A 25468-nucleotide genomic window follows, 5' to 3' on the forward strand; every position below is an offset into this window, starting at 1 on the left:
GGGCATACAGAATGAAATTAGGCACTTTGGTTGCCACCACAGTGTTGATTCGATTCAGTAGTCAGACTTGGGAGGTCTACAGTAATTGCGTTCACAAATTGAGCGAACCCCCCCCATCCCAATCTCCTCCTGATGAAGGCGGCATTTCTATACCTATTCCCCTCCTCTGCCACTTTGTGTATTCTTCTCCTTTTTCTCCACCAGCCACAGCTCCGCACTCTCCTCATCAGTCACCTCACCCACTCCCCTTCCCTCTCTCCGCTCTCCTCTGTCATCCCTTCATCCCTCCGTCTGCAGCCAAGACTCACTTTCCCCTCTATTTACAAAGATAAAGCCATAATGGCTCTCTTTGTGCTCCTGACGGCCACTCAGCCGTGGCAGCCCCCGTCAACAGATAAATATTTCTTCCCTTTTTATCGCGAGCTGGCTTCAATTATCACAAGTTACAGTCGTTTAATGAATGTCCTCTGTGACCTTTGCTCTGCTCTCGCCTCCTTTCAGAGATTTGACTAATTTAACTTTGTGTGAACGCTGTGCCTGTGGATGTGTGTGTGGCGTGAGCTAGTGGGATTCAGAATGAGGGGGGGTCTCGACATGTTTTGTTTGGTGACTGATAAATGGATGTATAATGCAAGTAGATAAAGCTTTGCAAAGGGGATGGGCCCACGGTTGGGATGGGAAGTACATCTATACCCCCTCCCCTGCATCTCTCCCAAGCTGTCCAAAGCTGTGACATGTGGGCCGACACTCTGTCCCTCTCTCCGTTTCCCTCTCTCTGTCTCCTTTCTCCCTCCCCCTCTCTCTGTAGATAGATATTTTTATTCCTTGGCACCTCACCGTAGATAGGCCATTGGGCTCCTGTCTGCTGGGGCAGCTGGCTGGGGGTTGGAAAGGGATGAAGGATAAGTAGATTCAATCAGGCGTTGCAAATCAACTTTTCCACCAGCATCCTGGGAAGACCTGATAATACAGGTTTCTAATATCTGACCTGTCTGGCAGGAAAGAGAGCGAGAGCTAGAGGGAGGGAGGGACAGGCTGCGGAAATAAAGAGGAGAGCAATAGAGGCATGAGAGAGCAATGAACACATTGATTTGATGTGGCTAATAGTTCTGCAGTTGATAAGCGCTCTGGCGCCAGTCACAAAAATGAAAGGTTTGCAACAGGGCGAAATAAATTGGGTCCAGTTTTTTTTTGTCTCAGTCCCATCAGAGTTTGGACATGTATCAGAGGACTTTGGCAGACATGGCATCAGCAAGGTTTCCTGTTTGTGTCTCTCTGCTTTCATCCACTCCTCAGTTAGAATTCTGTTTTCATTGCTGTTTCAAAACACACATTTTACGGCTGGTGTGAGTCAAACTGCTGCTGTGGGCAATGTGGCAACACTGTGTGTGTGAGAAAATCTTTTAAATTGTGCAGATTAGCAGTTGAATTGACAAACTGTGATACAGAAATGCATGAGCTCAAAGTCAGTTAAATGATGTTCAAACATAATGTCAAAGCCTGTCTGGATGTATGTCACCTCCTGTGAAAAGAACTCATGAGAAATTCACGGTAAAGTGTGTGGAGAAAGAGTTTGCAGCTGTAAAACATGTCTAAATAAATTGTTTGCACAATTAAAGTGAATGATGAGGTTAAGCAAAGACACTGATAATTTGCCACACTGTTTTTGAAGTGCTAATTTATGACGTTTTCTCATCTGATAATCAAGATCATGGTTCATGTTTTTGTTAAATTGATCAGTTAAATATTCTGGGCTCAGATTTACTCAAAAGCAGCTCTGTCTCTGTGTAACTAAAGTCGTATTTCTTGTTTTACTGCTTCATTTTTGTCTTTTAAAATCACTTCAATTTTTTAAAGCATTTTTCTGTCACAATTTGTGATTTACCACCACCGCCTTTGACATTATATTCGAACTTCCACCATTACAAGAGCTGAAATTGACCCTTACTCGAGTCCACACAATTGCCCTATTAAAAGATGACAGTCTCGTTATATTGGGTTTAGAGCTGACAAGTTGTAACCAAACAGACCTGCTCCTCTCTGAGGTGTTTGTGTAAAAACTCAGCCTCCCTGGATCAGCTTTGCCCAGACAGACAGGGAAGAACCTGCTTTGTCTGTCCAGCTTGCGCTCGGTCTGACAGTGCAGACACTGCCACTCTGACCTTTCCCGATTTACCAGCTACGACAGAGCCAATACCACCGCTAACGAGACACTGACATTGCTTGACAGCCAAGGGTGGCACGCAATTATTCTACTGAGTAAAACTGCATGTTGATCTGCGTGTGTGTGTGTGTTTGTGAGAACCCTGGGAGAAAGACTCAACAGAGTGCAAGCCTGTGTCACCATCTCCTGCAGTCACTGCAAAGCCGACAAAGCTGTATCCTTCTTTATTGATGATTGATTTGTCCAAATCTCAGTAGAACTTTCCTGTCAGATCCCAAAGCAAGTGAGTTTCATCAACACGAACCCAGTCACCTAGAATGGCTTTTGTTGAGGAGTTCTGATCTCAGAATAGCCTGGCCTTGTCTGCTCCTGCGACTGCCTGATGTGACCCATTTATTGACTATGTTGTCAGCTGTGATGTTTGAAGTCAGGTTTTAGCTATAAGCAATTTATTTTTTTTTCTCTCCATGCAATTGAAAAATGCCCCAACCTTGAGAAGAAGAATTTGTGGCTTCACTGAATCCGTGTCGATGGTCAGATACAATAGGGTATGAATAAGAGAACTGGTTATTGTGTCATATCACATCTCTACACTACAGATAAACAGAGTCATCAGAACTCATGTTATGTTTTGCTTCGCTTTATCAACATTTTTGTCGGAGGATTACCTCATAAATAGATGATTAGTTTCATCTTCATCTGATTAACATTGGTTAATTAGCTGGATAAGCCACTCATGCGCGGCAGCAGTGGTGTTGTTCGTCTGGAACATTTCAGATGAGGTGACTTTGAGAACAGTGTCAGCAAATCAATTAAGTCCTCAGTCAATGAATTAAACTGGCAGACAATAATAAGACGTCCTGTATATACACTGCTGCCACCACCTACTCTTGAATTTGACTTTGACAAATTGATTGAATGATTAAATCCATACCTTTTAAACAGATTGCCTATGCAAGGCCGTAATGTTTATTTGTATTGTTCACTTCTAAGTTGCTTCTTACTCAGTGTTGCATATTCAAGGTTATTAATGCTAAACAGTTGCACCTTTGTGCAAAAATATCAAGGGCAACTATAAAAAAAAATTCTAATCCATGTAACAAAAAGTGCTGCATTTCCTCAAAACCCATCCAAAGAATGGATGCTAGTCTGACACACGCTCTCTCATCTGTCAGGTCATTGCTCCATCAAATTCCGCACCAATTGCAAGTTGCACATGGTTATTACATCAAGGCAAGTTCATAGAGTATTACAATAATCCAAGAGGGGGGTGCGCAGGCATCAAACATGGAGGAAACTGCAATAGGGAAGTGAGGTCAGGACCTTCCGCTGCTGCCTGGATAATAAAAGAAGGATTTGTGCTCGGAACAAAGGGGTAGAGGTGGAGGACTTTGGAGTGACAGTGTCTGAACAACATCCAGCAGCCAGTCAGCTGGAGATAACAAATAATGCACTGAGGAGCATTAAATGATTTTAAGAGGACAATACAGTCCGATTTGTTAACGTTGAGTTTACAGAGGAATATAATACAGAGGCATAAACACCGTCTCTATCCATCACTGCCTGCTAAGCATCGGAAATTAGCTTTATCAGTTTGAAAGAATTAAAATCAAATGCATCCTAATCTATTCACTAAAGCCTGTCTCATCACATACTTTGATCTCTAACTCTATGTGAATTAAGGATAACAATTTTGCTTAACATCAAGCACTTCAATCAGATAGTTAGACGGTCCTTGGTGGGAATATGTGCCAACTTCCAAGGGCATAAATCAAAGGAATAAGAGGGAGCTGCTATTCTTTTGTTGCAAAGGCCACTTGGCTCAGCTCATAAGTGGCTGAGCTTACTGCAATACCTTAGAGGTCTCAGTGCTAGGCGTTCTTATTGATCTGTCTGTGTAAAGTTTCTGCAGAGTGATTCTGTGTATAAAGCATCTATGCATTTTAAAGGAAAGCTGGAGTCCAGACTGGACACGTAACATGTATCTATGCCCTCAACCCTGTTTATAGCAACTCCACGCTTGACACATTGTCTTGTTTTCATTAAGCTCAGATTGTCAATGTTTTCAGATGTCTTCTTCTAAATGCACTTAATTAGCAGTCATGCATTTGCGATTGATGGAAATTTCAGCTTGTGGAATGGGGAAGTGCAGGACTGACGGGAAGCAGTTTTCAAATTGCTATTTCAGAAATAGCTAGCCATGATCTTAACATTCCCCTCCTCTCCTCTCTCTGTAAGTGCTGTATATTCTTAACAGTGATCCATTGTGGAGCCTATGACAAGAAAATAATGTATTTCTACCAGAGTCTATCAGAGAAATGACTTTGGAGGTAGAGGGAAGAGGAGCTAGATCAATATGTTTCAGGCAGCTGTGAGTGTTTTTGAAACTGAATTTCCACCTTCCTTTGAGTTGTTTTGACCTTGATCTCCAGAGAAGATATGTCTCTGCTGCTCCCCAGCTTTCACCACTCCGTGATTATCCTGTACAGCATGAAAGATAACCTGCGTGGTGAGCTCCACTTTTCCTGGCCCCCCTCGCAGCAGCCTTCGCCATTATCTTGCCAATCCGAAAAGCAGAACAAAAGATGTCACCGTGCGGCCATTGCACACCTTCATCCTGTGCACACCCCTCATTATTATTATTATTCCCTCGCTGTCTAACTGTTCTCACTGATAATTGAATTTAAATAAAGAAAAGGCAAAGGAGAATGTTCTTTTTGTGCTGCGTTAACATGCTGTCATTAAAAGCGCTGCTTGCTTTAATGGCCAGGTCTTAAACTATCAAGACTGTAGAGAACTGGAAAGAGAGGTAGAAAATAGCAAGGGGAGTGAGCAAGAGATAAGAAAATTTGATTCTAATTAGTTTGCGGCTGTAGCACTTAAAAGCTTGTGGGGATCTTAAAATCTTCCTGTTTGTGCACGGCTCTGGCTTCCCGTACGTGCATATTCAATTTTGAGTCTACTTCACCATGACATGCAGGGCCACTACTTGGACTAAAGGAAATGGGCATGAATGCGTGATGGGATTTCTGCCAAAATAAACATCCAGCGTTAGTCCCCAGATGATTGCTCAAAGAGAGGTGCTCATCGAGGCGTCAGCAGACAGAAACACATGTTGTGACAGTTCACACAGAGCGATTCGATGCATGCAAAAATCAAATGATATGCCACAGCCAGGGAGCCCTCCCAATGAAAACAAAATCAGGGCATTAGCATGTTTCAGCTGTGCCTCAATCAAGGTTGTCTGTGGTCTCCGGTTTTCATGTCCCTCGGTGGGATTGGAGACGGGCAGAGCAAGAAAAGAAAAAAAGAAAAGCAACACCTGTGTGGATATTAGATGGTTTTTAGAAAGAATTCTCTGCCTGCGCTCCTTGCTCCCTTCAACCTGACTGGTTAGCCAAGCAAAGGCAAACTAATGTAGTTCCATATGGTCATGCTGTGCTAAGATACAGGAAAGAGCATTAGTCTGACACAGGCTTTAATAGATGTCTGCCTCATATTGACTGCTAGGGTCTACGGACATTTGCAAAGTTTTTCTATTTGTAGCTCCAAATTTTGAACAACCAAACCACTCACAAAAAAACCACAAACAATGTGCAAGAGAAATATGAAGCTAGGATTGGACCACGAAGCTCACAAATGGGTTGAATTGAATTTTAAAACAGAGACACCTGGAGAGTAAGTTCATACATACCAAATATTGAAATGTCTTTTTTGTATGGGCGTCATTTCTGGGTACAAATTGGGCAAGTTATACAAGTAATATCAACTGTATCACTTCTGTCGAGTGCGGCAGCGATGGCAGCTGGAACCCAAAATGCATTACATTTTCATTATGACCAGAGCTACGTGGCACATAGTAAGGTGCACTCTTGGTGCACCCCATTTATTCTCAATGAAGAGGTGGCTGCTGCAGTTCAATGACCTCTTATCTGATGCTGTGCCGCTGTCATTGAAGCCATCAGAGTGAAAGGATTAAGCCTGGCTCATATCGATATAAGTCCCGAATGGAGCTAAACATACACACATACACCAATGGTGGACACAAACACACACACACACGCAATATACCATGTCCTTCTGAAAAACATTAGAAAGGCATATTAGGTCAGTGCTTCTGGGTAGGAAGATATGTTTTCATCTTGTGAGCAGATGAGAAAAAAAGGAAAGTCAATAGAATTCTCTCAGCTAGATATTAAACAAATCAGCCTCGGCTGCCGGTCCATCGCTGGATGTCAATAGTACAATGACATCACATTAAATGTGCACCACAGAGCATTTACATCACTTGCGGGGGGGGGAGAATTAAGCCAGTCCCTGCTTTGCTGCACTGATGGAGAGGTTAGAGTACTGCTGGTGTGCATTGATCACTGCAAGGATGCAAATAACTATCAGCCTTCTCTTAGTGCAGACACACATGTATATACACACAGTAGATATTATATGTGGTGGCATGTTGGGATCCTGTTGGCATTTCTTACAGTACTTGACCTAACTGCCCTCGTTTTTTGCCTTATTTTCAGTAAAGGTGAAAATGTGCTGACGACACACTACATATATCGGGTTTCCTACGAGCTTTGTGGGGATTTGTTGCAGCAATGAAGATTTGGCCCATCTGACAATTAGATCTGATGACCTTCAGGAAGTGTGCTTCTCAAGCGAAACGTGGCCCACGTGCATCACTCCAGCAGCATATCAAACATTTATGTGCCCTGAAATCCTGAAACCCTCTGAAAGCAGTTACTCAAATAATGAGATGAAGGGATTTTAATATTCAGTTCCAGAACCTGCTTTAATGTTGCAGCATTGTCACCTGGCGGTGGAGTAACACAAACAGTCTAATGATTAGAAACACACAATGTGATGCCATGTGAAGGAGCCGGGAGCTCGTGCCTCCACGTTGAGCTTTCTGTTTCAGCGTGCGTGGTCATAGTTGCGTGAAGACCTGCCTTTGAACCTACCTGCTTTAATGTTCGTTAATGCAGAGTTTTATCAGATCGGACTAAATTACTTCTCTAACATGCATAATGTATTGCTATGTCTTTACACATCTGGCTCAAGATCAAGAGAATGTACTTATGTAAAAGAAAAAGGGTCAGCTCTTCCCACTGGTTTCCCACTGAGTGTAACCTATTGTGTTTCCATCTGGAATTTATTTGTCATAGTGAAATCACTTTGAATTTTACTACTGGGGTTAGTCGAGCATTATTCTGAATTTGAACTTTTTACAACTACTGGCTTTTAGCACCATTCTGTGATTTACATACTTAACAATTATTATACTCACAGCACTACAACTGTAGAGTTGGACTGTTATTTTTCTGTGCCTGGTTCCTGATGTAAAAGTCACACTAATGTTTCCTATAGACATTTTTTTAGAGAACGTGATTTAGGTTTGGAGAACTTCTGCTGCTTCTATCGACATGAGACTGCTCCAGTTCAATCATCAGTCTAAAAGATTTAGAATATCTGGTTCTTGAATAAAAAGTATTGTAAAAAGAATTCACAAGGAAGTTAAATAAAAATACTTTTAGACATGCACTGAAGTCGAGAGTTTTTGATGAGACCTCGGTTCCTGTCGTCGTTAACGCATCCGACCAGAACAATATCCTGCTTCTTAATATGTAAAAAGCAAATCCAGGAAAATGTCCGAACCCAATATTTTCTGGATTTAACCTCCAATCACAGAGTTTAACCACCTGACATACATTTCCCTGAATTTAATATCTACATCTTAAATCAGTTTCCAAAATGACCTACAAGAACATTTCTCTGACACTAATTTGAAATAATTGGTCACAACAAACCTAGAGGATAAATGCGTTGTCAGTGAAAGTCTTTTATTTCAGCTTTTGAGGTTATCTCTCTTAATTAGGTTATAATGTTTGCTGTCATGTCATCAATCTCAGGTTTGAAGAGTGTTAGAAATAGTCAATTAAAGCATAAAGTATGTGCACAATGCCCTAGAACACAATTTAAGGTTTAGGTGCTTAAATGGAAACCTAGGGCTAAATTAATTTAATTAAACAGTAAAAGATTTTGACAGTTAAAAATATTGAATGCTTTTTTTTTTCCTCTTCTTCTCTCAGTAGAGTCTGCTTAGCCCTGGGCTGAAAGAGGCACCATGTTTGTTCTCACAGATGAGTCCCACTGAGAGAGTTATTGGGCGCCGGCCTTGTGCCAAAAGGGAAGGTGATTTTTCAAAAGAACTCTCCTGGTGCTGGGAAGCCTGAAGTCCATCTGTATGTCTAATGTAATCTAAGAAATTCTGATATGACCTTCCTCATGGTGAAAGAAATCTCTGCGGTCGTGGTTAGCAGTCGGCACTATCATAATATTTTTTTTTCTCCTTTGCTTTGCTTCGAAATCACTCTGTTACATCGGTTTAAAAAAAAATCTGATAACAGACATTGGTTCCACTGGGGTTCTCAGCGTGGTCCCTGTTTTTTCCTGTAATATTCTGCTGTGGATCACGCTGCCTGTAGATGAGGTGTAAAGTTGTGTTCCTCAAATCAGGATTACTCATCTGTTTGCCAGTTCAACACATTCCCATTAAATGATACCAATCTCAAAGAGAGACATATTGACTAAGACAGAACCTTATGGTGTCATAACTAATAACTCAGCATCTTGATTTACCATCCATAATTCACTCCAGCAGGGCACTTACCGTCTTGGAATAAATTGGAATATTTAAACAAACAGATATATGCCTTGTGGCGTTTAAATAAGTAATACGCCTCCCTCCCAAGTGTTCTCAATCCTGAAAAAGAGTGCAATCTGGTATACAAGTTTGATGCACCCGCTCACCAGAATGAGTGTTTTATTTTTCATGCTTTTGCCATCCATTAGCTGTGTTTTTGAACCAAGTTGACACACTTTGAAATACAGTTATTCAAAATGTTGAGTCAAAATTTGCTATGCTGAGATATGCAACGATGCGTGTATGGATGCATGCATCACAGGCTCTGCGTTGGTCTCTGCAGAGCAAGGATGCTCATGGATAGATAGTGAAAGTGTGCGGTTGTGACAGCCTCTTGGAAAAGCATATGATAGTATCATGAAAGTCTTGAAAACCTCACTTAATATTGTGTTTTCTCAGATAATGGAATTTCTTGAAAATATTTAAAGAGCACCAGTTATACGGAAATGCAGGTCTTTCTTTTTTTTCTCCAACTGTTGCTTAATCTTAAGTAACACTTAAATTCTTTGCCCTTCAACTCTGTATGTTTTATCTCTAATTAGTGCACGTTTGAAAATTAATACAACTTCATGTTGTGTCAAATACTCAAAGACTCCGAAACGTTCCTCTGTCGTTAAAATTTACGGAACAGATTTGATTCAAAGGCCTCACAGAGAGTTGTTTGAGCTGTTTGTGATAGATCATAGAAATGTCTCTTCAACATGTCTTCTCAGTGCTGGTAGCTTATCAAACATCTTGAAATAGATTGCGATAATTTTGCAGCTCCTTGATTGGAGGATTCAATTCTCCTGGTTCCTGGGGTTAGGATGGTTCCAATATTTCACTTTTTTCAAGAAAGAGTCATAAAACACACCGGAATTTTTTTTTTTTTATTGGATGTTGGATTAAAAAAAAAAACGCTTATGAAAAATACTGACTCTTTGTGCAAAGACCTTAGTTCAGATATGACTCCAAAACACGTCCCATTCAACAGATCTCTGTCTGCAAGGTGCTTAAGGCTGAGGGGGGGGGGGCTTCCAAGCTCTTAAGTCACTCTCTTGCTCCAGCCCATGAGTTACTCACTGAGTGAACTCCTGCCTCGCTTTTTCAAATGCTAATGACGAGTAGTGCTGAAAGCCTCAAATTGGGCCATGCAATTCAGCCTGTGGTGTCTGGTGAGGCCCTGCTCATGTTGGGGACCGTGGTCTTTTCCCCCTACAACCCACGCCCCCCCCTCCCAGTCTTTTGTGTGCTGCGGTAATAGGCACAGATGTTCCTCTTGCCTCACACAGGGCCACTTTCCCTCTAATCGCCACCTTGTATGCGGACGGCTTGCACCTGCCCCAGCAGCTCTTTCTCCTTTTTCCTCTCTCTCTCTCTCTCAATTCTGTTCCTTTCAACCCCCCTCTCTCATTCTCTTTCTGTGTTATTTTTTCTCTCCATCTCTCTGCGGATCGCTGTAAGGAAGGCCTTCCCTTCAATGCCCCCCCCCCCCCCCCCCCCTCCAAAAAAAAAAATCAGACGCTACTTCTCGGGCACCTGATTGTTTAAACATTGAACTGTGGAGATGGAGAAAGGAAAGACAAGAATAGTGTGGATGGAGGGTACAAAAAGAAGCCGGGTTTTCCTTTTTATGTGATTTGGGAATGGGTTAAAAAAAAAAAAAAAAAAAAGGAGATGGGCGAACCTCTCCTCACTCCAGCTGGAGAGAATTTGGAACATAATACCCTTGTGGCAGCTCAGCCAAACCTCAATGCTGAGGGTGCATTTAGGCTGCCTCCCTCCATTGGGCTGGTGTATTGAGGTGCGAAGGGGTTGGGAGGAGGGTGGAGTTGTAGCCACGCTTAAAATTAAGAATTGGACCGAAGTGCAGTTTGCTTTGTGGCCCCCGTGGTGAAGTGTGATTTACTGTCGTCTTCAAATGGTGCTTTCCAACAGAGTGTGGAAATGTGTCAAAATTTGGTCTCTGTCGGGACGCGGAGGGGAAGAAAAAAAAATCTCATTCCTCTCACTGATGTTTTTTTTCCCCAGCAAAATAAATGTGATAAGTATCTTAATCACCTTGAAATGAGACCACGGCAGGTGCCAGTGAAGTCTAATGGCACATTCGCTGTGAGGCATGTTAGAATTCAAAGTAGGGGATCGAGACTTTTGTGGTAACATTTAATAAATAGCGACGAGAAACACCAAATCACAGAATATCACATTTCCCTTTCACTCTCTGTCATTCTCCTTCTCACCAATAGGCCTCACAGACATTAAGTGTACATTCACTTCACTTTTCAACAGCGTGGGTTTTATTTTCCATGTACTGTATATCAGAAATCAGCTGTTATCCTTCGTCTCCAGAAAGGACCTGACTTTCCCCCAGTTTGGTGGATGATTGCAGAATTAATGCACAGATAAAGAAGAGCTGCAGTTGGAGAGCCAAGGATTAAATCAATGGATTCTCTTTGGTGGCTTAGTACAGTGAGCATAGGCCTCGTTCTGTGTTGCTGTGTGGGGAGAGAGACTTCCAAGAAACACCAGTCGGAGGCAAAATAATTGATCATTACTGTTCGTGGCACTATAGCAGAACCGAGGGATTTTAAAATCAATGTAGTTTTTCTATCCTCCAACACATATTCATTTAATGCAATATTCAGCCTGTATCAAGTTGAGCGAGTGATGATTGCTTAGAGAGGGAAGTGGGAGAGAGAGAGTGAGTCTTTTTTGTTGTTGTTGCGTGGTGCATCTGACACTTTGTGATGTATTTTGACAGTTTTATGGTTCAGCAGAGACCTCTTTATTGTGTGTCTTCACCGAGCGCATCATACTGTAATCATAACTTAACCACGACCTTGGCCTAGCTCGGGGGGGGGGCGGGTGGGTGGGAAAAGGCAGCTGTAACGTTGCTTATGATGCAACACAAAACAAACCAAGAGCTCATGGATGTCATTGATTTGGTTTTTCACACAGAGAAACTTTACTCGCTCGCTCGCATCGTAGCATCAGTTTTTATAACCAAACTTAATCTCACCAAGGAAGAAGGCTCTGACGTTATCCCAGCTAAAAGTCATCTAACAAATAATGTGAGCTTCGCTGATGTTGATGCACTGTTCTGTCGCTCCTACATCCACACAAACAGCCTCACAAACACACTGGCACATGTGCTAGGCCCAGCATATTCAGCGCAGTGTGTTTATTCGGCCTTTCGTCAGCTGTTTGATTGCTCCTCTCAAAGGGCAAAGCCCCGCAGTCGCTTGCACGCGGGATAATTAGTGTTGTGATTGTACTCAATAACCACGGGTACCTGTCTGCAAGAACCCACAGGCCACTCTGGTCAGTTTGACTTGATGTACACCAAAGGAACTCGCACTCGCCGAGCCAATCAAGCGAATTATTGCAGGTTACAAGGGTTTTGATAATATATTTATGCAGCATATGTATGACAAGACTGCTGATTCTGTTACAGCAACAACAGCCGCAGCTTCCATCTGCTGAATAGTCTGCTTCGCATTCTTGTGGAGGCCTCAAACTTCCAGGGTTGTTGTACAACACATTGTCATCTGATCACTTTGAGCGGTTAATTGGATTTACATCTCTCTCATACAGCGTTTGAGTTTAATTGCAGCTCTTTATTCAGGATTTAATTTCATGACCTGGGTTGTTCAAGAATTAACTAAAGATGCATTTCATAAGCTTTTCTGTGTGCATTTAACTGTCCTATGTAACATGCTACTTTTAGTACTTATTGACAGCTTTGCTATACACACAAGATATGTATTAATATTTGACCATGTTGTGTGGTTATATATTGTTTAATGGTGATATACATTGTTATAGTGGATGTCAGATCATGAAATATTGTGAACTTTCAGAGCAAATCTTATCCTTTGCATGTTTAATGTCAAAATTGTGTGAATTTTTTCGAAATCTAGCTCAGAATCAGAACAGGAATAAGAGAAGGATCAGTGATACGACCTGTAACATGTTTAATGTTGATATATATCTTCTATACTGCAAAGAAACATCGGTACAAATACTTACAGGTTGGATATGTGAGTGTCTCCTGACCACTTTGGTTCACAGGGACAAATTTGCATTGCGTGATTAGGTGATCGACATATTTCTCTGACATCCTTGTGTCAGACAGCACATTTGCAAAGTCTTTGCAGGCCTTAATGAATATTGAGTGTTCTATCTCTTTTGCCTTCCAATTAATGAATAGATGTTGGTAATTATTTGACCAATGCCTCTCTCTCATGACATGTCCCATATCCATCACTAAGTTAAAAATAAATTAAAATCAATAATGCCAGCAGACTCTTAGAACAGTGTCAGTGCTTCCTATGGAGAGACCCATGCAGGTCTGAATAACAACTATTGATCCTCCTTGAGGAATATTCTCTTTTATCACCTCCCCTCCTCAACATGCACACACATGCACACAGGCACACACAACAAACACAAGATAAGTGTTTCTTTTCCTTCTTTTCCCGCAGTTACATACAATCGGCAGCACCTGACAAAACGTATCGCCCTATCGCATGATAAACAATGCAAAAAGATTGGAAAGTGGAAAACAAAAAACAAAAAAAAGGCAGAAGTGCTGCCGATAAAAGCAGGCATGCTCGTGATTTATATTTCAAATGTCTCCCTTCTCCGCACCTTTCCTCCTGTCCCATGTGTGGTAGGTAGCCATTGTGTAAACAGCTCCTTGAAAAACAAATGGCTCCCTAAATCGTTGTAAGAGCTGTGGCAGCTCGATCCGAGCGGAGGCCCAGGGAGAGAAGGGACAGGAGATAACGTGTGTCAGCAAACATTGACTGGGCTTTATCACAATGAGGTTTCTGTGTTGGAGGAGCTAAGAGGCTGGCCAGCTAATCGTCCTCCACAGAGAGCACACATTCCTACAGGTCAGGGCTCAGGGTTATATACATGTGTGTGTGTGTGTATATGTGTGGAGAAGGACACTAAGGGTGTTTATGTGAAGGCTACTCAGTGAAAAAGCTGCAATTTTGTCTCCCCCCCCCTCTCTCCCTGCTCCGTCTCCCTCCTACCGTTGGCTAACTTCGTATGCTGTGACCTGCGATAAGCCTGACGGAAAAGCAGTGTTTGCAGTTATAACTGTGATGACTATTTGTTTACCCTTATCTAAACTGCACGATAAATCATAGACGAAAAGTAACATCTGGCGTGGTAGGAGTCAAAGAGGAGAGAACTGTGTGTGCGTGTGTGTGAATTTTTTTTTAAACGGAGGGGTCACTCTCAGCTGCCGGGGAGAGGGTGAGAGTTTACTGCTCAAGGACAGACCAGGGAATTAAGTTTCACACAAGCATGACGGGGTTTACTCTCTTAACAAATGACATCTAAGGAGAAAGGCACACTAAAAGCACTCAGGGTGATTCCGCTTCAGCTGCGAGGTTAGCCTGGAGGCATCTTTTCATCCTGGCTCGTGACTCGGGAGTTTTGCCCCTTGTGTCTCTTTAAGTGTTTGCTGCTCTGTTCTTCTAGGGCACCAGTTCTGAAACCGTTTCATACCTCAGTGCTTTAAGATTGCGTCTGTCTGTCTCCCTGCCGCCTCACTGGGATCCTCTCGGCTGCAGTTGCAAACTTGAGCCAACAGAGGTCAGCCTTCCCAGCTGGTTTCCTTTTTGAATATTGGTTAGGTAAAAAAAAGCAGCTGCTGTCAGTGCATTGAAACCCACACAGCCTCAAAACGCAGCCCTGGGACTCGGTATTAGCGATGCAGAGGACACCCTGGTCCGAGATTTACTTTGATATACATCATGTATGTTAATGTGATTCTTTATTGATCCCTCAAGGGAAAGACTGTTTTTGCTTTGCCCCTCTGGGGAGGCAAGAGCGCCAGGTCACAGACAGCATAACCCCCCCACCCCCATCACCACCACCACCTCCTCACGGGGAGCTGGTGGGGACCCACTGTCTTGTTCAATGACACTTCGTCAGTGTGCATGTGTCCTGACACGGGGGTTTGAACCCTGGTCACGTGACTGAAAATAGCCGATGGATTATTATTCAACCTCGCCGTCACAGTTGCGAAGGAAAATGAGGAAAATCTGTGATTGTTAGGGTCAGTGAACACTCTGTTTCCTTCCAGTGGGTCAACTCTGTCCTATCCTTACAAAAACAACAACATTACTTTACTCTGTACATTGCATAATGCCAGCCGTTTAATCCTGTTTAGTCGTCAGGCCTGTGATAACTCCTGGGGAATCGCTGCCATCCTTATCGTATTTATCCAGTGATGACAGATTAGTGTGGTGCACTTCACATACAGTAGACATCCCCCCGGATTGGTAAAGCATATTTCAGGGAGGGAGGGCTCAGACTATTTTTGTTGTTGTCAAAAAAAAAAAAAAAAAGATGAATGAAAATCCACTCACTGAGGCTGCTACATACTGGAACAAGATAATTATTGGCAGAGAGTCTCAAAGTGAACACTGTAATAATTTAGCAACAAAGCAAACAAACACACACACACACAGATGCATGCAGTGCACTCTGAGGCTACTGCATCTGAACCGGCTGCTTAAAAAACTAATATAGTTTGCAGTATTACCTTTTTCATATAGAAATATATAATGCATTTACCATGCACATATTTCAGCACTTTGCACAGCAGCTGTTGGTTTTTGCTTGCCATGAGGGTTTCAGTAGAAGTTCTGAGCTTATGCTTTTCAATTATACTAAAAAAAAAAGAAAAAAGTGTTGCGATGCTCACACAAACACACACGCATGCACCAAATAGCTGAGTGTGCAGGGTGAGTGTGTTCCTTCCAGGCAAGGGCTTGTCTGTGAATCTAAGAGGCAGGCAGGAAGGCACAAGGTGGAGACCTCTTCAGATCTGGCTGCTATTAACACTCTTGTGATCTGCTCATGTTTACCTACTCTCACAACACTGGGACTCGGGGCTGTGTGGAGCATGGGACGTGGGGCCCGGCCTCTTTGAAGTGAAGTTGACCCTCAGACTACGCTCTTGGTAATTGCACCTTCTCTCTTTCTCTCTCTCTCTTCTCTGACCCCCCCCCCCCCCCCCCTTACATTTTCGTGTTCCTTTTTTTTTCCCACTTAGATGAGATTTGGAGGATGCAGATGGGGGGCTTTTAATGGAATTGTTTGCCTCTCCACATCTGTGCTTTAATCTGAGTAAAGCAAAACATTAAAAAATAAATCATATCTGCATTTCTTTTAAATGTTCCTGTGTTTTTGCTGCAGCTCTAGTAGATTATGTCCAATAAGTGGAGTCATCTGAGGCAGCTCTGCATTGTGCTCGCTCTACCTCTTTTTTCTCTACTATAAAGTCTAAAAAAATCATGTCTTTCCTCTATAATTCACTCGACCAGATTCAGATTATCATAATTGAAAAGTGGAAGCAAAGCAACATGAACAGACGGAGCATAAAATGTCGATGTTAAGCAGCAGATGATGAAACATGCCATTTGTTTGTGCACTTACTGTCTGTCGATAAAGTAGCTGTAATGACACTTGATTTGAATTAGTTTCATTTTTTTTTTCTGTTTTCTTTCTTTTCCAGTGATGTTTACTCCATCCACTGTCACTGACATGTGCTGTGTTCAGTGGCGTGCAGCGTGGAACACCTGTGTGTTGTTGTAATTACTTTGATTATACCTACTATGCTGTGTTACAGCAGTCGGGAGAGAGGGTCCAATTTAACCTGCAGTGAATTTCAATTGTGACTGAAAACAAGAGAAAAAATTGCTTTCTGGAATATTTGATCAGCAGAGGGACGTTCATGTGGTTACATGCTGTGTGTGCATGTGCGTGCGTGTGCGCGTAATAAGCAACAGGGATGCATATTGGACTGTGAAGTTCAAGGTCCGTACTTTCCTTTGCTTTTGATCAGTTTGCCGTGATGGGTATTGGTCTGCATCCAGACATATGACAGTCCAGGGGGCCTCATTGGTGAAGCCTGCTCTCCCAAAAGATGCCAGGTGCCTGATTCGGAACAAATGCTCACAAACAGAAACACAAACACACCAGAGGGACCCCCGCGTGTGCATGTGTCTGTGTTTTCCTTGACTAGGAGAAGGGGCTGAGGCTGGCAGGTATTGAACTGCGTTGAGGTAGAACGAGCAGCCATGGGCATCTCCCGGTTCATGACGCTAGTCAGAAAATTGACAAGCCAAAGCTGCTTTTTATTCCGCAGCTACAATGTAAATGAATCTGCCTCCCCTGTCCCTCATGCAAACACTCCAGACCCACCGACTGTACAGACAGTGGGTTGGATTCTCTCTCTTTTCTTACTGTTTCCAGCAGCCTTTATACATCTCAGTCTTTCTCTCTCTATACTGCTCCCCCTTGTCTAGTTAAAGGGCAGATATACCTTTCTTGCCAGACAGAAGAAACCTATACTTTATCACTGCCACATATGGGGAGAGGTATTTTCTCCCAAAGGGAAAACTGGCATGCAATTATAATGTACTAGCTGCCCTTCACAAAATATACAGCATCCTGTTTTTGACTTACATGAGTTTATGATCTCTTACATGGCACCACAGTGTTGCACGTCTACTGTGGGTGTTTCCCTTTATGCCCCCTTATGGCTGATTTATTCACTCTAGCGAGGTACTGAGGCTATTTAGGTTGACCTGCAGGTTTTTCCCACCAGCTGTTAAATAAAGTTTTGTCATTTTACGACAGAAAACAGCACCTCATAATGACGGCCAGAATAAATGCAACCCCAGCCCAAGATGGAAGGATAGCTTTTGCAATTAAAAATATTTCAGTTCTAAACAACGTTTGCCTTTAGTTTCATGTGCATTTTCATTCATATAAATATTCTCACAGAGATAGTGCAAACACACCTGTGATTAGTTGGAGTAAATTGCAGACAAATAAATTGAATGAGTAAATGCACAAAATTGCAGATGACAGCACCAGAAAGATGTCTGGAAGCAGTTTCTGAAACCTGCACAGGGCTGCAGTGTGCCCGTCATACTAGCCGGCTCTCTACCATCAGAGTGGTAAAGTGGGACAGATGTTGAGGGTTAGAGAGGCCCCAGTGGGATATTGAGAATGATGGTTTGGCAGCGAGTGTGGAACAATAAAGGGAAGAGATGGAGGGGCCAGGGCTCTCCTTTCACCTGATCTGATCCTGCCCTGGAACCTGTTCAGCTTTGCCTGAAATGAAAGAAAGGTGCCTTTTTGTCGTGTCCGCCGCTAAATTTATGTTTACCTTTGAAACAATGATTCCCGATATTCCTCGCGAGAATGAAGACAGACAAGTCTCGCGGATGCTGTTGAAACCAAGGAGGATGGGTTTTCAAACATTAAAGAGGTGCTTGTGTGGAATAACATCCCTTGGAAAGATGGGAGTGGAGAGCTTCAAAGTGAAAAGACATAAAAGTGCATTCTGAAGGGTTCAGTTATCAATTCCCAATTCATCGAGGGATTGGATCAATACCTGTCCTCTTATATTTCAGGACAAGTCTTTGAAGTGAGCAGTGGGGCTGCAGGAGGTGTATATTACTGTATATTTTGTTTTCTCGGAATTGGTGCTCCGCAGATTTTATAAACAACATATCAAACTTCACATCTTTTCATATTCCCAACAGCAATCGAAACATATCTAGCAAACACATCATCAGTTAACTTCACTTCGGATGTGTCGCTTTGAGCTTGAGTTTCATATACCCCCCCCCCCCCCCAAAAAAAAAATCACGATGATAGAAGTGGATGCTTTAGCTTTCACTGATGTGTCGTTGAAGTTTTTTCCTTTTTTCCCCTCTGTCTTTGAAAGAAAAGCACCGTTTTGTCAGATTGGAATTCAAGCTATCGCCAGATACTGCATAATTGTAGGCTGCAGCTGCCAGAGCACGGCAGGCCTTCCATTGGTTTTACATTTCATGGGAGTTTACATACGCTATGTTTCTTCAAGTGGAAAATTGTTTTCTGCATGATGCCAACAGGTGGACTCATTAGAGAGTCAGCATAATCATGGCAATCGTTTCCTCTCTGCAATTAGAAGTATTGATCATTTACATATTATCCCAAGCCACGGTTGACTTTATTGTTTTTACTTATTTATGCTTTTAAAGACAAACATCTGCAGCAAAGAGTAGTCAGGACTGGCATTACAAACTTGGACTGTGCTTAGTCGGATTTAGTGAAATGTTGACATTGGACAGAATTGTAGCTGAACATAATCTAGGGTTTTGTAGAATCCTGTAATTCTTATTTGCTAACAGGTTTTCTCCAAAACAGATCCAACATGAATGGCCCTGTTTAGTATTATTGTTGTTGTCTGGTTACCCAAGGGTCGAGTTTCTATGTCCACTTGCACCAGTTCTCTCTTCCAACTCCAATGGCTTGCAGATGTTGTTCGAGGCTAAAGGTTGACTCAGGGCATTTTAGTTCTCTGCACCTTGTTGTCTATACCTCTCTCATTGTGAAGAAAACCTCTCCGGTCTGGCCTCGTGGGTCAACCACAACACTGACTGACTCCCAGCTTGTCAACGTGTCAGGGTGCATACAGGCGTGTTGGAAAGGCTGAGGCAAGGAGAGACAGACACATGAAAGGCTTGCTTGTCGTGAAGATGGTGGTTGAAGATGACCCTCTAAAACATTGTTCACATTATGCTCTGCCTAGAGAAAGAAGGCAGTCCAGTGGAAATGACCCCTCCGGACCTGCCGTCATGTGACATCTTCATTTTGCCAAAACCCTGTGATCCAATCCATAGGTAGCTCAAACACAGTCCAGCGGTATTCATCAAATTTCCACTCTTCATCTATTTTTGGTTATTGCTTGACAGCTATGGATCATCACATCAGGGCTCCCGTAGCAACTACGTGAACCGTCCATTTTACTGCAACCCTGGTATAATCTCCTCCTGTCTCCAGCAGACACCACTAAAAACTGTTCTCACATCAAGTCCTGTCGCTCTGCTTCACCATGAAAACATTTTCAGCGTCACATCGCATTAGATCACAGAGAATAACAGACAGCACACATTAAAAACATTCCTTTTTTTAAACACTTCTTTTCTTGTGGGCTTAAGCAAGGATTTAAAAGATGTAACATTTTAAGAGGATTTTCACCACAGGGAAACAAACAGGTCTTTTTTTCTGGAGAGGTTCATTTAAAACTCGTGCTATAATAAGTTCTGGCCTCTAATTTACGCCACAGTCACACGCAGCACAAAACAGATGTTGTCCTGGCCAGTAGGGACAGATGCACTGGTGGACATAACCACTGTGTCCCCTCTTTCCATACAGTTTAAGTCACTGTCCAAACAGGATTAGTGCCAGCTTGGAAGTGTCAAAGCAATTACAACAATGACATCAGTGTGGTTTGGGGGTTATGGCTGATGGAGTGTAAATGTCTGCGGAGATGAACGCCTACCAGCTCTCTGCCGTCACCGCCCACCACTCTCCACTTCCATCTGCTACTCTTTCTCATTCATCAGATTTTTTATTTTTTGGACAAAAGATGCACCACCCCATCAGAGTCATGGCAGTTTGAGCTGCTGGGTAGATTACAGATGGCTGTTGGTTTTATCCAATGCAGAAGATGATAAAGACATTAGACATTAGATGTTAGCAGTAGTGGTGTAGCCAAAAGTTAACGAAATGGCCAGGAATGAATTGTTTATTCCTCATCTTTAGTTGTAAAGATCAATTTAAATCTTAAACATTCAGCGTTTCCCTAACTGATCTCCACCACTTGCGCACATACATTTATCTCCAGTACATAAAGCTATCAGAGAGTCACAGACTATGCCTTTCTTCACTCCATGCTAATCTAACATACTCCAACATTTGTGCTGCGTACTGAAGAAGTGAAGCATTCCTTGATATATTCTGCGGGGGAAGTAAGTTCATCAGTTGATGAAAAATGAATTGATGAAAAAATGTACCTTGAGTGTCCCAGACAAATACATCCATAAGCCACTTACGTAGATAAGCTAAGTGGCAAACCTTACTCACTCCTTTTAATATGCCTCGCTGGTGCTCAAAGAAAGAGGGAAAGCAGTACAGATATGACGTACCCTCTTGCTCCCCCTCATTAATCTTAATAAAACAATTGACCCCTGAATAGCTTATTCCTGCCCTGGACCATTAGGCTGCATGACCGTGGCTTTAAATATTAAGCAGGCTTTGTAAAATTTGATAAAATGTTTAGTAAATGGCGCAAGGCACGGTACACTCCTGGGCTCTTACCCTTGTGTTGTAAATGATAGATATGTTTTTATTAGACAGAATGCTGTTTTAAGCAACATTGTGGTATTGATATTTGCCTTCAGCTTGCATGATTTAAGATGGCAGATACATGCAAACCCATCAGGCTTTTACCTCCCCTACCTTTCACAACTAACCGCTCAGACATTATCTTGCAGTGACTTTTCATGATTTAAAAGAAGAAGAAAAAAACCACAGTGACTGTGTGAGCTTCACTCTTCGCCTGCAAGGATACTACGCCATTTCTCGTCTGTGTAATGCTGCGCTATTTTTGCCCCTTTGCCCCTTCAGACTGAGCGATGGAGCACAGTATTCCACACAATATACAGTAATTTGTCTCTGATTAAAATTTCTGCTGAGCTTTGAAGCCCATGCTGGTGTTCAGTGCTGAAGTGGTCTTCCTTGTCTGGTAAAAATTGAAAGCCTTTTCATCTCAGAGGGCTTAAGGGGTCAAAGGAACACCAAATAACCCTCCCTGTTGTGTTTCTTTTTTTTTTTCCTCAGAAGCTTGTAACAAACTGCACCTTTGTCGGACGCGGCCTCTGTCATGCCGGGGCTGGGGGGGCTGCCCTTGGGTTCAGGCTTTGGAGACCCTGTCAGCTTCAAAATGGGGTCTGCTTTATTTCACCCCCTGACCCTAGGCCCAAAAAGAGCCACGCAGGAAAAACAGAGAGATATATGATACATCAAGGCCCAGTGAAACTCCACGGCTGGGAAATGAGGAAGCTGCAAACTGCAGAGTGAGCAGAAAATGAAGGAGCTTATTGTAGGGGGATTTTTAACGCCACAATTCCTATTTGGGGGCGAATCAAGGTTGTGACATCGTGATATTGAAGCCAAGAAGTTTTTCCTTTTGATAGTTATTCCATTGTTGCACAGTGTAAAGCAATATGTCTTTGCAATATATCTACTCTGGAAATAACCTGAAAGTGAGCTTGTCTTCCACTACCTCTGCATACAATTTGCACCTTCCTTACTTCAATCATTTACACATAAATAAATAGATGACACTGAAACAGAAATGAGGGAAAATTCATTAATCGACTGGGGAACTGAGAGGTGTCCAATTGTATTTGAGTGTGAATTTAAAGATAATGATGTGCAATATTTAATAAGAGATACGTAAAAATTGAATATTTGTTCACACCTGAATTGAAATTGACCAAACTGGAAGATTTTTTTGTTTTCCGAGGAGAAATTGAAATCCATGGATATACATTTTCAAGTTTGGCGCATCTGCATTAAATGAATGAAATTGATTGACTTGGAAATGTTGCTGCATAGCCAATCAATCCAAAGAAGGACAACCCAGGGGGCGTCCATGGGGATGTGGAGAGGAAGGGCCTCCTATTGTTTTGGGGCCCGATGTCAGCCAGTCCTTGACCTTGGAGGGGTGGGGGGTATTGGACCCAGGCCTCTGCACTCAGGCCTGCATGGGTGAGAATACTGGGACAGGGGTTTGGATGCTCAATATGGGAGAGCTAGGCTTTCAAGCTCAGGGTCACAGGGTCAGCATTTATGCTCAGGAGTATTAATGAGTGACCTTCGGAAAATGGTGGAGGAGGACACAGGGATGGAAAGAGGAGGTGGAAAAAGCACGAAGCAAGGGGTGGAGGGGGTGAGTGGCAGAGAGAGAACTGTAAAGCCCTGAGAGAATGGAGGCTGAGACCTGTTTCTCCAAGATAACAGAGATTGGCCTATGAAAATGCATCCATCACAAGGCCACTAAGCCGGAGCCTTCTTTTGTGCGTCTGTGTCGGCTGAGAGCGAGGGCTGAGGGGGGAGCAGGCGGGGGAGGAATGGGATGGGGAGGAGGGAGGGTCCATCTGCGGAGATGGAAACAGGGGTTAGGGGAGGGGACAACTGGGAGGGGGAAAGGGGTCGCTCAGGCCAGCCTGGCATGGACAAGTGAAGTGGGAACGCTCCATTGCTTATTCAACAGGGAGCAGATCTCTAAGATAGAGGCCCACCAATCTTTTGAATTGGGGGGAGTGGGCTGGGGGTGGGGGGCAGCAGCCAATGCACAGGAGATTTCTAATTTTGTCAGTGAGGTCTTGGCCGACGGGTTTGTGACGGAGTGGTCTGGATGAGCAAGAGCTGTTGCTCTGATGGTCTTGGTGGTTAAAGGCCTGGGTGCTTCTCTTTCAGTGAGGTTTTCAGAGAGTGTTCTGAGATGAAAATTAGCATCAAAAGCATCTATTTATTAACCTGATTTTTATCTCTCATTTAATTTCATTGAGCAACTAAGATAAAAAAATTGGTGTGATTTTTTTTTTTTCTCGAATGTATTTCCTTGACTCGAGTTCTGTAAACTTTGAAACACGTACCTTCCTCTGCTCTTCTCATGTTTTGTCTTTAAAGCGCACTGTTTGAGTCTTTTTAAATAATTTCCTTTACAGTGGTGAGCTTGTCATCCAGACTACAGTGCATTTCCATCTCCTTTTACATTGCACATCAATGCTATCTGCAGGAGTGCAGGGACAGGATCGTCTGCTTTATACTGACTTTTGTTTTTCCTCCCCATCACCTGCTGTGCTCCCCAGAATTTCTAAGAAAACATTCCCCTTTCCCTCCATGTCACTGCATGATCAGTTCCTGATGTAAGGAGCAGGTTGCCACAGATGAGCAACAGACGAGAGAGAGAATGGGGGCTGTTGAGGGGGTGGGGGTTTGCAAAGTCTGTGCTCGTGCTGATGATTTCTATTCTGCATTGGAAGTGGCACATTGACGCAGTCAAATTAATGTGACTGCCTTCAACTTTTCCCTTTTTTGTATCCCTCTCCTCCTTTACCCTCAGGCTTTTTAATTTTCACTGGTTCTTCCCATGGCTTCCGTCCATCCTGGAGACAGATGCACCATAGGCACTTTAAAGCGCCGTAGTGTATACATTATTCATATCACTCCACAAAAGGTGCTCATTAAACTTTACATGGCCAATGGAGGAGGCAGCCATAGGTTGAAAGTGTTGCCCATATCACAAATGTCACAGTGGATTGACAGAGAAAGGAGCGAGAGCGTAGCTGGGGTTTGATTTGAAGATGGCTTTGATTTAACTCCAGAGTTATTTGCATCCAGCTTTATCCAGCCACCATTTCCAGTTCACCATCAATTCTCCCTTGGGCCCATGATTTGTATATCTGATGTGTCCACAGAAGTATACTGGGATATGAATACAGTTTTATGTTTATTAAAGATTATAAAATATAAATTTCAATCTTTTGCCAAGCAGATGCATACAGAACAATAGGATAATGCAGGATGCAGCAGGTCTAAACAGTGCAAGAGGTATGATGTATGTATGCGCGTATGCATAAACTCCATATACAGTAATTCAACATCAAATGCATCTTTAAATCTAAACCCCAGCAGTGTCTCTCACAACACAAACAAGCTGCCATGGATGGCCCTTTGGGTAAGACCTACACGCTTTGCTTTTCCTTAGCCGAGGTCTCTACAGAGCATTCATCCCTTAATAATACAACACTTAACCCTCCCTTATTGTCCATAAAAGGCTTGGCTGGCAGGTACAGTAAGCTGGTGGGACTAACAAAAGCTTGGTGCCGAGCTGAGAAAAACATCCACACAGGGAAATGAGCTGTCATTACAGTAGCAATGCAGCACTCAGGCACTTCTCTGTATGCGCTCATCTCCTCTGCTTGCTACCCCCAAGGTCCTCTGCTGCTCATAAATACATAATTACGCCCACCGCCCGCCATGATGATTTCTGTTTTCATCAGCTGTCAGAAATGACCTGAATTACCCATCACTGTTTGACCCAAATGCAGCCGTCAGATATGTTAATCACAGCTTACATAACCACTCAGCCCTCTTTCCGCCGACTTAAACCTTGAGTATGTGTGCGCTCGAAAAAACCCTTTAAATAGCTCCTGTCACCGACACAACAAAATAAATACAAATAAAAAAAACAAATCTCAAACTCAAGGTGAGCTATTTTGCATCCCTGAATTAACCTTGACTCTGACGTCTCTCAGCGGGAGGCGTGCTGAGCTGTACGTTTTTAATGTTTAACATGACGGAGAAGACAGAAAAGGCTGATGTCCCTGAAAGCTCTGACCTGAACCCATCCAATATGCACGACGAGTAGTGAGAAAACAAGAGAAATGTTATGTTGACTACTGTTTTCTTTTTCTGCCTTTCTAGAAATATTTTGACAGTGGTAATTAAATATGTATTTATGTAGACATTGTCAAGATAGTTTAAATGAAGTAAACAATTCTGTTATAATAGCTCCAACAAAGAATACAACACATATTCCACTTGAGTCTTTCTAATTCTGACTTTTTTCATGACTGTGGTATAAAAAAAAAAAAAAAAAAAAGATTCAGTGTACTAGGCAGACCCCTTCGGACATCTTTAGTCGAGCAGTCTTCTCCTGATGTTTCATGTTGTGTCTCACG

At 42.7% G+C, this 25468-nt stretch overlaps 1 protein-coding gene across 8 annotated transcripts in view; it reads left to right on the forward strand.

Annotated features, from left to right (window-relative positions):
* Positions 1 to 25468, forward strand: part of LOC109627918 (doublecortin domain-containing protein 2) — a 206838-nt gene that overhangs the window by 52919 nt on the left and 128451 nt on the right. The window contains exon 10 of one of the 8 annotated variants that reach the window (XM_069535776.1): positions 4624 to 4820. The exons of 6 other annotated variants lie outside the window; for them this stretch is intronic. In XM_069535776.1, coding sequence (XP_069391877.1) covers positions 4624 to 4665 — 42 coding nt within the window. In that variant the 3' untranslated portion in view covers positions 4666 to 4820. Of the gene's footprint in view, positions 1 to 4623; positions 4821 to 6687; positions 6707 to 25468 lie in introns of those variants that run through there. One more of the 8 variants, XM_069535779.1, reaches the window with a different exon arrangement.

Source organism: Paralichthys olivaceus, chromosome 12 (genome assembly GCF_024713975.1).
Source record: "Paralichthys olivaceus isolate ysfri-2021 chromosome 12, ASM2471397v2, whole genome shotgun sequence".
Taxonomy (NCBI): domain Eukaryota; kingdom Metazoa; phylum Chordata; class Actinopteri; order Pleuronectiformes; family Paralichthyidae; genus Paralichthys; species Paralichthys olivaceus.